The sequence below is a fragment of the Periophthalmus magnuspinnatus genome, chromosome 15 (assembly GCF_009829125.3).
Source record: "Periophthalmus magnuspinnatus isolate fPerMag1 chromosome 15, fPerMag1.2.pri, whole genome shotgun sequence".
Lineage (NCBI taxonomy): Eukaryota > Metazoa > Chordata > Actinopteri > Gobiiformes > Gobiidae > Periophthalmus > Periophthalmus magnuspinnatus.
In genome coordinates this window covers 8,791,564-8,806,572 of record NC_047140.1, presented here as the reverse complement: position 1 = coordinate 8,806,572, position 15,009 = coordinate 8,791,564, and the positions used below count along the sequence as shown (strand labels likewise).

Here is a 15,009-nt window from a genome sequence, read left to right as displayed (position 1 = left end):
ATAAAAACAACTGTAATAATTAGTGTTAGGGTTAGAGGTCAGTAGTTACCAAACCCAAATTAGGATTGTTAAAAGTATTGAAAATCAGATACTTATCGATACTAAATAACATCTCAACTAGATAATATCAAAACTAGTTACTCATTTGAACAGGTATCAATACTGCCAAAAAAAACTGACATTTGACTTTTCCTGACAGGTTTTAGTGTGATTTTTGTCTCAGGATCTCATGGAAACAAAGAACATGCTATTATTGTGTGTATAAATATTACATTCTATTGCAAAAAAAAGTGTGTTTTTTATCTTCATCGTGGTATTATAATCAGTATCGAGTACGGAGTTAATTCCTTAGTATCGAAATAGAGCTCAGGATTTTAGTTTCGTGACAACACCAGCCATTATTGGCAAGTATTATGAAGTGTTACCAATTACGTAACATTTTTATTTAGTTTAATAAAATACCAATTAAAGAAACATATGTAGTATAATTTCTGAACTCGTCTCGTAAACCAGGTATTTCAAATTTGAATGGTACCCAGCCGTAGGTCAGATTCAGTTCTTATGTTTGCAAACTTGGACAGAAATAGTTGAGAAGTAGTTGGTCTTAAACACTAGTTCTACTGTAAGTCCAGCAGTGTGATTTTGAAATGTGTTTTTAAATGAGTCTTAAGTATTTTTGTTAAAAAAGTTTCCAAGCTGCAGTCACAGTTTTGTTGTACTTCATTATGGGATTAGTAATACTACTTTGTACAAAATGGTGTTCTATAGAAGTTCATGGGTTTTTGCTGCAGATTACATTCTCTGCTTTCGTTTCAATACATTTACATGCACTTGAGCGGCAGAGTTAGACGACTGGATGGGTTGGCGGTTCAAATCTTGCTCTTTCTCTCATATTGTTTTAGTGTCCTTGGGCAAGACACTACAAGGACTATAATGGAAGCATCAAATTTAGCAAAACTTTTCACGCTTCAGGTATCAAAAAAGTTAATGTATTTCTCTCAACACTATATTTTGAATTAAAATCTAAAACTTTAAATTTGTTTATGTTTATCAAAATCACAAATGCTGCACTATGCAACTTTTCTGTAACTTTTTTGCTTATCTTTATGGAAATGTTATTGCTCTGTCTTGAATGTTCCACAGTATGGCATTAAACGTGTGTCTTCAAGTGACACCAACACCACGCCAAGTTACAGGTCAGATCTGTGGAAAGGCGAAAACACTCACAAGAATCCATGTTTAAAAAATTGCAATAAAAAGCCGTAATTTAATAAATGCATGCTACATTTATTTTTAATGCCATACAGTGGGACATTCAAGGAAAAGCAATATGATGGGGCACCTTCCATCAGAAAAGTTGCATAATGTAGCTTTAAGACGTGTGATTCCTTGTGTTAGCTTAGGAATTCATAGTTCAGTCTTCACTCAAGGGTTAGTGCTCTTGGACATTGCTAAAACAAAAAACAAAAAACCAAAACCAAAAAACCAAAAAAACAATTTGATAATATGATGATTTTTCCCAACCCCTCTCAAGTGCATGTAAACACGTCACGATCAACACAACATGGAGTCCCACGCACAGTTCATTCACTTTGACACAGCGTGAGGGATCAGGCCAAACCTGTCTGCTCAAACCAGAACAAGAGGCCATTTTGACTTGGGTCTGCGGGGCTTTAGTGGAATGAGACGCCTCCTCTGGACTTTGGACAGCAGAGCATCACCCAGGAGACCCACTTTCAGTTCACCACTCAGGGGGGCGTCGGAGCTAGGCTAGCATACAGAGCTAGCATTAGCTTTAGCCAGCATTAGTGTTAGCCGCTGTTAGCTTCTCATCGCGGGGCTGCCGTTTCTGTCTGTTTCTTTACCTCCGTCTTTCATTAACGCGGAGAACACCTAAAGACAGGAAAACACAAGATTCAAACGTTCAAAAATTAAGAATGAAAAATAGTAAATATGCTAAATAATATTAAAAAAAGAATAAAAAGGCTTTACTAAATGTGAATACAATTTTATATTAATGGGTTTCAGGAAAATTATTCCTTCATGATTTAAAGACTTTTGTAAAAAACATTCCGACATTCAAAAGATATAATAATTTTAATTAAATTGAGTTATTGCTATAAGAACAGAGGACAGCTGCCAAATCCTTCAAACAGAGAAGGAATCCTTATGTCTGAAACCCAAAGAAATCAGCCACTCAGTAATCAGAGGGACTTGAACAACAGATGTCATCACAAGATGGAGTGAAAAGTGTCTTTCGGTGAACCTCTAATTGCATCGATTCTTTTTGGAGGATGCTCAAGTGTCCTGTCCCAACATGGTGGCCGTTCTATTAGAGCCACAGACTGTGTAACAGGAGAGGACAAAGTGTGACACAGTGTTCGGCTGTAACCAAATGAAGCTCACTGGGGCTAGCTGTTATAGCGGCTAATCTGCAACCAGGGACCAAATATGGAATTCTGAGTGCAAAATCAAAGAGCCAGTCAAGAGCGAGGTTGTTGAAGGTGCACACCCATTCCCGCCCGCAACAATGATTTGGCAGTTGGTCTATCAAACTTGTAGCTAACATTAGCTGGAGCGACTTTGGGGAAAGTAAGCACCGGACTGGTCTGTTATTAATGTTCTTATCTTGATTTAGGGACAAATTGTGAAATAAAAATCATGTAGAGCAGTTTAATACAAACATTTTAAGACCAAAATGACGAGCCTGACTGCAGCAGTTACAGAGAGAGGGGCCACGTTTTTTCATTAGAAGTCAATTGCAAGCTTGAAGGAACCATTTTGCACCTATTCGGAACATGGTGGCTAGCGTGTTAGCTATATCCATTTATATATACAGTCTATGGTTGTAACGTGCTCCATAGGCTTATAACACTGGTGCGGCTTTTTTCGAAATTTTTCTTCATAAACTGTCACTTAACTGAGGAAAAACTATGATGAATATTGACCACTGTTACCATCTCACCAAACCAAGTCAGAATAAGAAAAACATGAAAACCTGTTATATGCATTTTAAACTTCTTGCATCTTTTCCCAGTGTGGCGTTCTACAGCACAAATCCAAACACGGTCCCATACCTGTGTCCATCGGCGGTTGCGGCTGAGCATGTGCGTGTTGGCCATGGCGTGGAAGAGCGTGTGTGCCTGCAGGTCTTCGGGGAGCCTTGTGAGGAACTGTGCGATGTGGATGAAGTCCATCTGCAGCAGGATGTCCTGGTACAGACGCAGTATGCCCAGCCCCGTCCTGAACAGGCTCTCCTCCCCGTCCCGGCAGAACACGTCCCACACGCGACACGCCACGTCCAGAGGGAGGGACTTACTGTAGAGGGTGAAGATCCTACACAGACACAGGGTTATGAGGATAAATGAAAATACAACTAGGTCCTAAAGAGTAGAATTGTAGTCGTTAAATGTGCCAAAAAAAATCTAGCTAATTGGTAAATAGTCACATTTTTACATAGTGTTTTCTACCTTAAAGTCACTCAAGGCACTTTACAACAAGGAAGCACTCGCCCATTCACACACGCATTCATACACCAGTGTATGAAGTTCCAGGGCGAGGTGGATGAAGTGTCTTGCCCAAGGACACAACGACAGCATTCATCTGCGGGAGCTGGAATCGCACAACCAACCTTCCAATCAGTAGACAAACACTCCAACTGAGCTACTGTTGCCCTATTAATTTTAAATGGTTTGCAGTGGTCCAAGGTTCAAAGTTATTTCTCATTTACCTCTTGCATTCTGAGCATCCTAATTATTCACCACAATGAGTCTATGAGCACTTTTCACAAGTCCCAGAGACCAGAGTGGAGCTGTGGCGGTAACGCTAACAACACTTAGCATGCTAAGAATGCACTTCTTGATTATCAAACAATAAAGTGTATTTAAATTAGATGCAGACATTACGCAGTGGACCTCAAGAGCTGCTTATATAATATATCTGTTCTGGGGCAAGTCATATTTTGCTCAAATACATGGGTAAAATCAGATACAGGCCCTTTAATGGTGAAAATGTTCATGGGTTTCGGCTTCCTGTAATATGCAACATTTATAGGACCTTTTCTCAATCAACAGGTATCATAATTTGTTTTCAGTTGTTAGTTGCTATGCCAACAGTCCTAATTTTTTCATCATTCTGAAACTCATTTCTTCTCAAGCGCTCACAGCTTGAAATTGAGGTGGTGGGCAGGTCAGAATGCTAAGACAGAATTTGCTTATAAATTCTAAAAGTTTAACGTGGTTTATAGTTTTATTTATAAATAAAACCACTAAAACACCTAAAACAGCTGTGATATTATATTTTCTACATTCTGGCCAACAATCTATGGCCATTAACGATGGTCCAAAACTAAACGTACTAACAAAAACTAACTTTATAGTTAGAAGTCAAACTCATTTTTTTCTTTGTCCTGTTGCACTCAATTATAAAAAAATTATAATTACTGCTCAAATAGATTTCCCATTATAATTACATAATGAATACAAAGAGTTAATTAAATGCTTCTATACTGTAACATTTTCAAATCAATTATTTTCCCTTATGTTCACCAGAGAACAATGTATTTCATAATTCAGATCATTTTAGTTGAATAAGCTTTAATTAGATGGGCTGGGCTTTTTTTTTCCCTGGCTGAGAAGGCAAGCAATCCACTGTTGAGCTATAACTTTAGTTTAACTTCAATCCTACTTATGACGTACATCAGTATGTTTAAGTATCTTCATTGATCTGAATCTGTACAATCTCACTATTCAGATATATAATATATTAAGTCTCTTTTCCACTGGCACAGGTTCAAGTTTGTGGCGCTGTGAGACGTGGCTAAAGGTAGTGTAAACGCTACTTCCGGTTTACGGTCAGTTTTTCCTGCTTTTATTTGACTTCTCTGAGCCTCTACACTGTGTTTAACCTCTCTTAATGCATTAGGTTTGGCTCATGTAAGATGTATTATGACCTGGAACTAACAATGTTTTGAACTTTGCGCGAGTGGTGTGGACCGATAAACAGGAAACAGCTGCTGCAAACGTGCTAGCTTTGTTTTGTTACCAAGTTGCCATCACTGGAAATACAGCGGTTTGTCACAAGTCAGCGTTTAGCAAGAGATTATTATTTTATGCTTTGCTGTCTTGAGTCTGTGTTCTCTCTTGTCCAATCAACTCCTTTCCATAGTCACACCTAAGCTCAAGTGTTCTGTACCGCACTAGCCTCCTCCAGACGAAAAGGTCCGCCCCAAAATGAACCAATGGAAACGAGGCTTTAGTTTGTTCATAATCTTAAGTGTTGGTTTAAGTGTGCGTGCGAGCGTACCAGTCGATAAGATAGAGGTCAGGCGTCAGGTTGTTGCTCTGGAAGTGGTTAAAAAGACGAGGCAGGTTCTCCTCAAAGAACACCTCGAACGCGGCAAAGTACTTCAGCATCTGACAACACACAAACACACAAGTATTCAGTTGATATTTATATGTACGTATTCTTATTGTCATTATTGTTTGAAAATGTTGAAACTACATTATTGCATTACTTGAAAACTTCCTTTACTTATAAATGTCTTTATACTGTATGTTTGGAAGTACATTTTAGCACAAAACTGCAAAATTATGATCTGACTTTTGATGATAATAATAAAATCTCAACACCCTAAAAGAGTGAATTAAACCTCAAGTCCTTCCTCCTCATTTCTACTGGTCATGTCGGTATCTCTCAGCCAATTACAGCCTCCTATTTTTAACTTTTCAACCAATCACCTCTCAGGACTTTCATATGAACAAACTGGGTCTTCATACTTCCCCTAAGAAAGTGCCTCCTGGTTGAATGCACAGTGAGAGCAGTGGACTACAGCGGGTGTGGACTTACCAGCTCGTGGTCCACCCTGAAGAAGGCCATCTGACAGGGTTTGTTGAGCAGGTTGGCGAAGGTGATGAACGCGTCTGCCTCCTCCAGGTTGAGGATGAGAACTGCAGCGATGAAGGACATTCCCTGTACCTGAGAATAACACAGGTCTGTTAGTGATTTATTAGAAAATGAGATGTAATATTAATATGTCGGGGAAGTTTAATTTTGACATTACTAATTCTCACCCAAATTCAATGATATTTAAAGAAGACCTACTGTGCTTGTGTATAATCTATGACACTTGTGGATCATGATGTTATGATTTCCAAAGTTTGCACTGCAATATTCATCCAAAACGACTTAATAGAAGAAACAAGTCCGCTGACTTCTGCATGAGAAAACTGCGGTGCCCGACGGGAGCTGCCATGAATGTCATCACAACAAAGAGCCGAGCAACTGTCGGCCCCTCCAATGAACAGCTAGCGAGTAGCGAATTTAAAAATTTTTTTACCAAAATGACTACACGACAAGGCCGACTCCTACGCATATCATCGATTAAGAGAACTGAAGAACGAAGTAAGTACAGAGAAGTGGGCTTGTACCGGTGGAGGCGAACCGTGGGTTGATTGGCAATACGGCATCTTGAAAATAAGCAATTAAAGATTGTTCAGACATGCACAAATCACTCCAAAAGTAACTTCGGGAGGGTAAATGACAACGGGAAATAACTACAACATGGTTAACACGGTTGGTGCTGTTGTACAAAATGACGGCTGTGAGGTGTGGTTAACTGAGAGAGCTAGATGGACTCAATAAATGTTTCCAATCTTTTGGATAGCAAATAAACATACAGCCAAATGTATCGATGTCTCAGTCGTCCAGGTCTAAAAGCCAAAGGTAAAAGGCAGCTACTTTTGGCTTTTACTATTTGGTCAAATGTATTATTAACATTGCATTTGTACTGTTTCATACGTATTTGAAATAAAGTAAGACGGTTATGAGTTACCCAATAACTTAATGAAATACTTACAAGTGTATTGTTTTGTATCATGCTCTTATATATTTATGGATAATATAACGGCTCGTGCTGATAGCCATAAGGAGGGCTCGAATAGGAGAGATCACTAGATTACTCAAATGACATAAAACTACTTCAGGCATGTTTTTGATGAGGGAACAATATTATAATGCAGATTTTACATAATAATCCCACTTGAATATTTATTCTGATTTTTAACAAAAAAATCTCCACTCATTGATGAACTCCACATTAAAAAAACAATGCATTTTTTCCCCTGAATGGCTTTGAAACCAACTTTTTGTTCTGTACACTGTTTCGTTGCACTGAATGCTAACGGTCTTAAACTCACATAGCCAATGTCAGGTCTGTAGCAGGTGTAGGCCCCCAGCACACTGTGGAGGAGGTCATGGTAAGGGCCGCCCTGCAGGAAACAAGATGGAGAGGGATATTAACCAATGATTCCCAGACAGACAGCTGGTAATAAACACACTATGAACTTTTACAGTGAGGTGAACAGACGTGTCAATCAAATATCTGTTCAATACCTTTTGGAAAATGAAGAGAGAAGGAAAGGTTCTGGAGATGTCAAGTTTGATGAGGTCTAGGCTGGATTCCCTGTCTGCCAAAGATGCTCCCTCTGCTGGCGACAAACAAAAGGAGAACATCTTAAACAAAGACTTTACACTATTTTATGAATCTGAAGCCCCTTGTTCTGACACTCACCGCTCTCACTGTCATTTACGGAGCTGGTCTCGCTGTAGCTCCTCCACTTCTCCTTGGCTCTGGACAGGAATATCTCATACAGCTCTGCACAAACAAACAGGTATAAACATGCTTTATGTGTGTTTACTATGTATATGTATATTATGTCTATCTATTATTTAAATTAAAGATCCTATATTACACAAAAGTGACTCTTTTGAGCATTAAGTCATGTTATAATGCCGTTACCTCATCAAAAACATATCTGGAGTTGTGTTTTGTTTTATTCATACATGTTTGAGTAACACTTTATTATTAGTCTGTCTACATCTCCAAAGCTCAAAATGCTCTGTTCACCTGTTCACTTAATGACAACAGCTACCTTCTACCTTAAGTTCGGTAGAGATTTCCAATTTCAGGGCTGAAATCATCCAATGATTCAATTGAAGGTGTGTGGAGTTAAAAAACACAGTGGAGCACTTCCTGTATTACCACATGACATCACAAGGTGGAGCAGTGTTTTCAGTTTGAGAAAAGAACTCAGCCTAAATATGCAGTGTCTATGTGGTAAACGTGTGCATGAAACAAAACACAACTCCAGGTCTGTTTGTGATGAGGAAACATTATAACAGAGATCAGAAAATAGTGTAATACAGGCCCTTTAACAGTACAGCCGTTATCAGTAAGGTCAGGCTAAAGGCTCCTTTAGATTTGAACACATACATATAAATACGGGCACAGATAGTATGATCCTGGAAATGTGCTAAAATGTGTCAGCAAGTTTCTGTGTTAAGGTTCAAGTATCGTACACAAGTGAATGAAACATAAAATTGACCACAAAAGTGCAGAAATATCACTTTACAGCCTTGTTTGAAAGAGGAGAAGTGGAGCTCTTCCACTCCAGACGCCTCCCACGCAGTTAAGCCCATAAACCATCTCCGGACTCATTTTGTGGTCAAATTGTGTTCACAACAAACACATGGCTCTATTAGCGAAGCATTCACAGGGATAAAGACTTGAACTGTTTATTTTCCCATTGTTCATTCCTGTTGTGGACAGTATTTTCAAAATGCAGACATGATTTAGTTAGAAAATGTGAAATACTTATCCCAGGGTAATCAAAAAGCATGTTTAAAATAAAGTCACAAGAATGCACCATATGTGTTCTATAAATATACTGAGATATTAATTTTGTTAAAAGGGCCCATAATAGGCTATTTCTGGTCTACATTATTATGTTGTTTCCTCATTACAAACAGACCTGGAGTTTTGTTTTGTTTCATTCACTTAACACATGTTTTACACACAAACCCTGCATATTTAGGCTCGGTTTGGGTTCTTCTCTCAAATGAAAAACACTCTGTTCCACCTTGTGATGTCATGTAGCCAGCACTGGAATTGCCCATCTCGACTAAAAAAAGGTAGCTGTTAACTTGAAAACTATTGCCTCATGACATCACAAGGTGGAACAGAGCATTTTGAGCTTTGAAGATGTAGACAGACTATTAAGGATTTTTCAAACATATGTGAATGGAACAAAATACAACTCCATATATGTTTTCGAGGAGGTTACAACATTATAAAAGGGCTTAAAGCTTACAAGAGTCCATCTTGTGTAATATAGGACCTTTAAACAGTGTGCGTACCTGGAGTGATGTTGAGCTCATTCCCAATGGCCAGGCTCCACACTCTGCCCCTCACACTGGGAGGAAGGCCCTGCCACCAGAGCTCCCTCACACGCCTCGTTCCTTTCCTATAAACACAAATACATGCTTTTCACTACATGTATATTGATATAAACAACGCTGATATGTAGTGAGTAGTGTGTGTGTTCTATAAGCATACATAGAGTCCCAGTGCGGCAGGATCTCTGTGTTCCAGACCACCATGGCGTTGGAGATACTGTCCTCATGACGATGCCTCTCCTTCATCTGCAGCTTCTTCCTCTGGGCTTCTTTCAGCTCTGAAATAGTAAAACATTTTAATGATCATTCTTACTAAAGGTGCATCAGATGGCAAACCATAACGTGACAAACGATGGTCACATTGCACTGGAAAATGCTAAATAAATGTAAAAAATATACTGGATAATTTTCTTTTGAATGTGTATCTGCTCCAAATATTGTAACAGTCGTTCATAACAGCATGAGATAACAGTGTAGTATATTACCTCTCCTCTTGGCCCCTGCCACCATCTCCTCATACTCCTGCTTGTGTCTTTGGGTCTCCTCCATGGACTTTGCTGGCAGGTTTCTGAAACAATACATTCAGTTTAATATAGTTAAACTGAATATAGCTATAGTTTGTGCAGAAAAACAGCTAACCCCTCCAGGCCCATAGAGGTGTTAGTTTGCTCAAAAGGTCACTCCTCACGTGTCTGTTTTCAAGTGCACGTTGGAGTAGTGGTTCTGAAGGTCTTTACATGTACGCAATAAGAATGGGACAATAAAAGATAACAACAAAGATAATCGTCATTGAGCCAATTAGATAATGTTCTCTCCAAGATCACTGTTGTTTTCACTTATAACAAAGTACAATATTATAACAGCTGTTTAAATCTGGAACTTATTCATCATATAAATAATTATTCAAATCCATAACATTTTTAAACTGTCAGCAACTTTCATAATTCTCGTGATATAATTGTTAATCGCAATTATTTTGGCCTTGATAATCGTGACACCAAATTTTAATATCGTCCCATTCCTAGCACACGCTGTAAACATTAAAAGAATCCCCATGTTAGTTATGATGATGTGTCTTCATGGATCTTCAAGGGTGTGTACCCATTAACCCTGAACCATGACAGAAACAGCTGTCTGGAATAGTCACAGTTGTTTCCACGTCTCTGATTGCATAAAAATGCCAGATAGTTGCTTTCTTATGGTGCTCAACCAACTAATTGTCTTTTAAAATGTGCAGGCAATATCACAGAGTCATGGTTTTCACACATAACTGTTTTATATATATAACACAGCTTTTTTCTGCTACAGTGAAAATAAAAGCAAAAATTCAATTCTGTTTTTGAGTGAGGTGTTTCGCTGCTCATCCAAGCTGCTTCTTCAGTTCTGGTCAGATTGCAGGTGGACACTGCCTTATATCTGAAGGGAGGAGCTAACTACACTGAAACTAACACATCTGCTTGTTTACAGTTTCTGTTTGTTAGCTAGGTCTATTCAACTAGTGTAAATGTGGATTGTGCCCAACTCACATTTTGCATACTTATTTAGGACCCAAATAAGTGTTAAACATGAGATAACTGATGTTTAAGCTCCCATTTCTGTTCAAGGATGGATTGTCTTTCCTAGCAAAAATGTCCTCTTAAACCCCCCTCTAAAACCATTTATTTTCTTTGGGTAAGATCTGTACCTCACTATCTTCAAAGGAGTCATTAGTGGTTTTGACCTGAAGATGTACGGCAGATTGTGGTCCTGAGCTGCTCTTGTGACGGTGTTGGTACATTCTCTCATGGAGTGGTTGTTTAGTTTTGCCAATATAACACACACTGCAGTTTTCACCACACTGAATGAAGTAAACCACATTGCTTTGTTTGTGTCTCGGGGTGTGAAAGTGTTTGTTAGAGAGTGTCACTCACGAGGGCCGGTCCTCCAGGATGAGCGCCGTGGTGGACAGAGGCTCAAACTCTAGGTTCTTCCTCCGAGTAGAAGAAGAAGAGGAGCTCTGGGAGGACGGGGTTCCACTAGGCTCCGTCTGCTGCTCCTCCTGATGGACACACATGTCATTATTTTAAGTAGAGCTGCAAGATGAAATGAAATTCTAATTTGAAAGTTACAATTAGCAAATCTTGAGCACTGCACTTAGGTAGGTAGCAATTTCCTATAAAAAAAAATATCCTGTCTTGCCATGTATGAAATGTTCTATCAAATTTTAGTTTATACCTCTACTAACAGGCTCTGAAATGCATGTGATTCTTGTATTCATAAAATCTGGCGACAGTAGCTAAGTTGAATGTTTGTCCACTGATCCAAAGGCTGGCGGTTTGAATCCCACTCTCGAAATAAGCCCCACTGGAAAAACGGTTAGATCCACTGACCCACAGGTTGGCGGTGCAATTACAGCTCCCACACATGAATGCTGTTGTGTCCATGATGAGACACTTAACCCACCTTGACCCCATTGTCTGCGTACACTGGTGTATGAAATATGAACTGACAAACTAATATAAGAATCACATTTCAGAACATGTTTGAACAGATCTAACGTAGAATTAAAACAGAATTCTGTTTGAAATCATGGTACTTCAAAAATTGCAGGCTTTGCGATCCTGATTTCATTGTGAAATAAGTCTGTGTAATCCTTCTGAAATAACTGCAAATTCCATGAGAATGTTTGAATTTGGGCCATTAAAACCACATAAGTCTCATCAGTTGCAGTTTTTCTTACCCAGCTCCATCCCTCACACCAGCCTCTCCTCTGGGATTAAAGCAGCCATTGTACTCTCCACACTGCTTTGTCCATCCCTAACCCCCGCGTGCTGAACGGCGCCTGTGTGCTCACATTCAACAGTGCACTGATGGAGTGCACAGCTGTGAAGCCACCACAACAGGCCTTTTATCACTGCCACTCCCGCTCCTCACCAGCAGGGGGAGGTGTTAGCACTCTGAATGGCCATCTGTGTGAAATCATATGATGTGCACAGCCTTCCAGCTACCGCTTATTATGAAAGCTGACAGTTCACATGACCGGAGCAGATGCTAACACGTGCTAAATACTATCTTGGGGAAGAAAGACGCTAATAGAAAAAAAATAAAGAAAACATTAGCTCTGAATACGACTCGGTCTGGGTGATAAATGGTCACGTTTTTATATAGCGGTTTTCCACCTTCAAGGCACTCAAAAGTTTACATCAAGGAATCACTCACCCATTCACACAAGCATTCACACATGCATTCATACATCAGTGTACGGACACTGGGGGTGAGGTGGGTTAAGTGTCTTGCCCAAGGACACAAGAACAGCATTAATCTGTGGGAGCTGGAACCGCACTGCCAACCTGTGGGCCATTGGATCTGACTGCTCTACCAAATATGTTTATGTCAAGAGCGGAGTTTGACCAGCCTCCCAACTGAGCTCCTATCGCCCAACAACAAAACAAAACAAATTATTTAATTTTTTTCTGTCAATATTTCCCGAACAGACAGATTTTTAACATTGACATTTAACACTGAACACTGAGTCAAACTTCCTCCTCCAAAGTGTAAACTTAGACTCAATTAAAAAGATATATTATTTTAAGATGTACACTGGCTCACCAGTGGATGAATGAGGATTACACAACCACTTTTTAATTTAAGGCTCACACTGTGTAACATCTAGGTCAAAAAATAAACAAACTAAATAAATACTTTTAAAAATGTTATTATTACATTAAAATAATTGGCAAGACACATATCCTCATGTTGTCCAGGCTTGCCTCTTCGCAGACATGACTCGCAACTTTACCTGGTAGAGGGCCTGCTTGTTCATTGGCTGGTCAAGGTAATTACCGGTACTATGTCGACATATTGTTCAATAAATGATAGGCAAACATTATATAATTTGGATATGTTTCTGTTAAAGGGTTCCAAAATATTTACTAAGGACGTATCAGATATTAACAGTTTCCACAAGATGAAATGAGACACAAGATTGGGTCCATGAGAACAAGACAAGACTTGGTTATTTTTTGGTCTATATGGTGAGATTTAAGCCGTAAAAGGTTAAATTAATAACTTGTAGGACTCATTACTGGTGCAAACTAACAACTAAAGTGTTTCATTCTGCTGTTTATTTGTTGCATATCATATTTTTTAACAATATTGTAGATTTATAATAGTTTTGTGGTTTAAATCTGCACTTGGATTTCTCCATCAGTGGCATGAATTAGTTTCCATATTATCATTTATGGTCTATATTGACTTATTAGCAATATATCAAACTACAAAATATGTTATCGTGACAGGCCATACTTTTGTTGTCATTGTATAAAGTTTTTTGGAACTATTGCTCGTCAAGAAATGTAAATCACCAGCACTTTTTTGTCCAATCCAAATGTATTTTTCTCATGGTGAAAACTCTTGTGGCAAATTTGCCTCGCAAGATCTTGTGGTACGAGATCTTATCCCATCCCTAATCAATATCGCATAATTCTGAGGTTAGGGTGTTGAGTGATTGTGGCGTTTTAACTGCTGGTTGTAACCAAGTCAAACGCTTCCTCTACACGTCTCTAGTACTCTGTCTCCATTTGTTTATAGACCGACATTATGAAGGCTCTCACTGTCTCTTGGTAACTCGGGACAACAAGCAAAAAAAAAATCACAGGTCATGGAAGGACACACAAAACATCTGTTAAATAAATATTACCTGAAGTTACCATTTATGCCACCTATACTGACTGAAATATCTGCTAAGGTGTACAAGTGAGATAACATTACCCAAAACCATGGCAGATCAGAATCAAAATTTGGCGTGTTGTGTGTATGATATATTCTTGTGTGTGTGTATACATGTGTTCACTATGAGTGTTTTTTTTCTTCCTTATTATCATCATTATGACTTCTACTCTCCCCCTTTATAAGTAACGTCAAACCATCCCATTTCCTTCACTTTTGTGTATCTGCTTAATGTTCCTTTTTTGCTTATAAATATATAAATTATATAGAAATACATAAATTATTTCAAAACATTATTTCTATACTGTCAAAATTAGCCTGTAAGATCTGATTTATTATTTTAATAATAACGTTTTGTGACAAAACCCTACTTCTTTGCACACATGTTTAAGGCTCGGTAACATTTTTTTTCAATGCCAGTACTTTAATGATACCTTTTTTCGATACTGGTTAGTTAACAGTTTGTTTTTTTTCGTTTTTGAAGGTGTAAATTTATGGCCAATACTATTAAGAAATTATTTTTAAACCTTGAATTACGTTTTACCTGTTAATTCATATTGGGAAACATAGTACTGCTAGTCTATATGACACCCAGTTATAAATGAAAACAAATGCATAAATGAGCTTGAGTCACAGCTGATCCTTGTGGACTTCTCTACAGAGCACATGTTTTTGTTTACTCTTTAACTACGCGGTTACCTGATCAGAGGCGGAGGATTATGGTGAACTTTACACGGACTCGCTTGGATACATCGTTCCACAGACGCGCCCCACACTAGATATTTACTACACCACATTTTACCACCAGAGCCGAGGAGGATTTTGGCAGAATTTGGTTCATATTATCTGTCAGCTTTACACAGGCACTGCAGACTGTGACTGGATGTGTACTTATTATTATGCACTATTATTACTGGAGACAATGTATTTTTGGATGGATTTGTTGCAACTTTGCACGCCGTTTCTTCAGCCCTTCTGGTAAGTTGACACACTGCGCTCTGTTTCAACATAGTCCTACATGTGTCCAAACGTGGGAGCTGTTTGTTTCATTCGTTAGTGCAGGGTGCA

General features: G+C 38.7%; 1 protein-coding gene across 2 annotated transcripts in view; it reads right to left on the bottom strand.

The window, feature by feature from the left end:
• Positions 1 to 213: 213 nt before the first annotated feature.
• Positions 214 to 15,009, bottom strand: part of tbc1d12a (TBC1 domain family, member 12a) — a 37,507-nt gene continuing 22,711 nt past the window's right edge. Inside the window, exons 4-14 of one of the 2 annotated variants that reach the window (XM_033980052.2) lie at positions 11,145 to 11,272; positions 9,720 to 9,802; positions 9,395 to 9,512; positions 9,196 to 9,302; positions 7,571 to 7,654; positions 7,393 to 7,484; positions 7,197 to 7,268; positions 5,848 to 5,976; positions 5,305 to 5,414; positions 3,078 to 3,336; positions 214 to 1,893 (exon numbers count right to left, since the gene is read on the bottom strand). In XM_033980052.2, the coding sequence (XP_033835943.1) occupies positions 1,822 to 1,893; positions 3,078 to 3,336; positions 5,305 to 5,414; positions 5,848 to 5,976; positions 7,197 to 7,268; positions 7,393 to 7,484; positions 7,571 to 7,654; positions 9,196 to 9,302; positions 9,395 to 9,512; positions 9,720 to 9,802; positions 11,145 to 11,272 (1,254 nt within the window). In that variant the 3' untranslated portion in view covers positions 214 to 1,821. Of the gene's footprint in view, positions 1,894 to 3,077; positions 3,337 to 5,304; positions 5,415 to 5,847; positions 5,977 to 7,196; positions 7,269 to 7,392; positions 7,488 to 7,570; positions 7,655 to 9,195; positions 9,303 to 9,394; positions 9,513 to 9,719; positions 9,803 to 11,144; positions 11,273 to 15,009 lie in introns of both variants that reach the window. The other variant, XM_033980051.2, reaches the window with a different exon arrangement.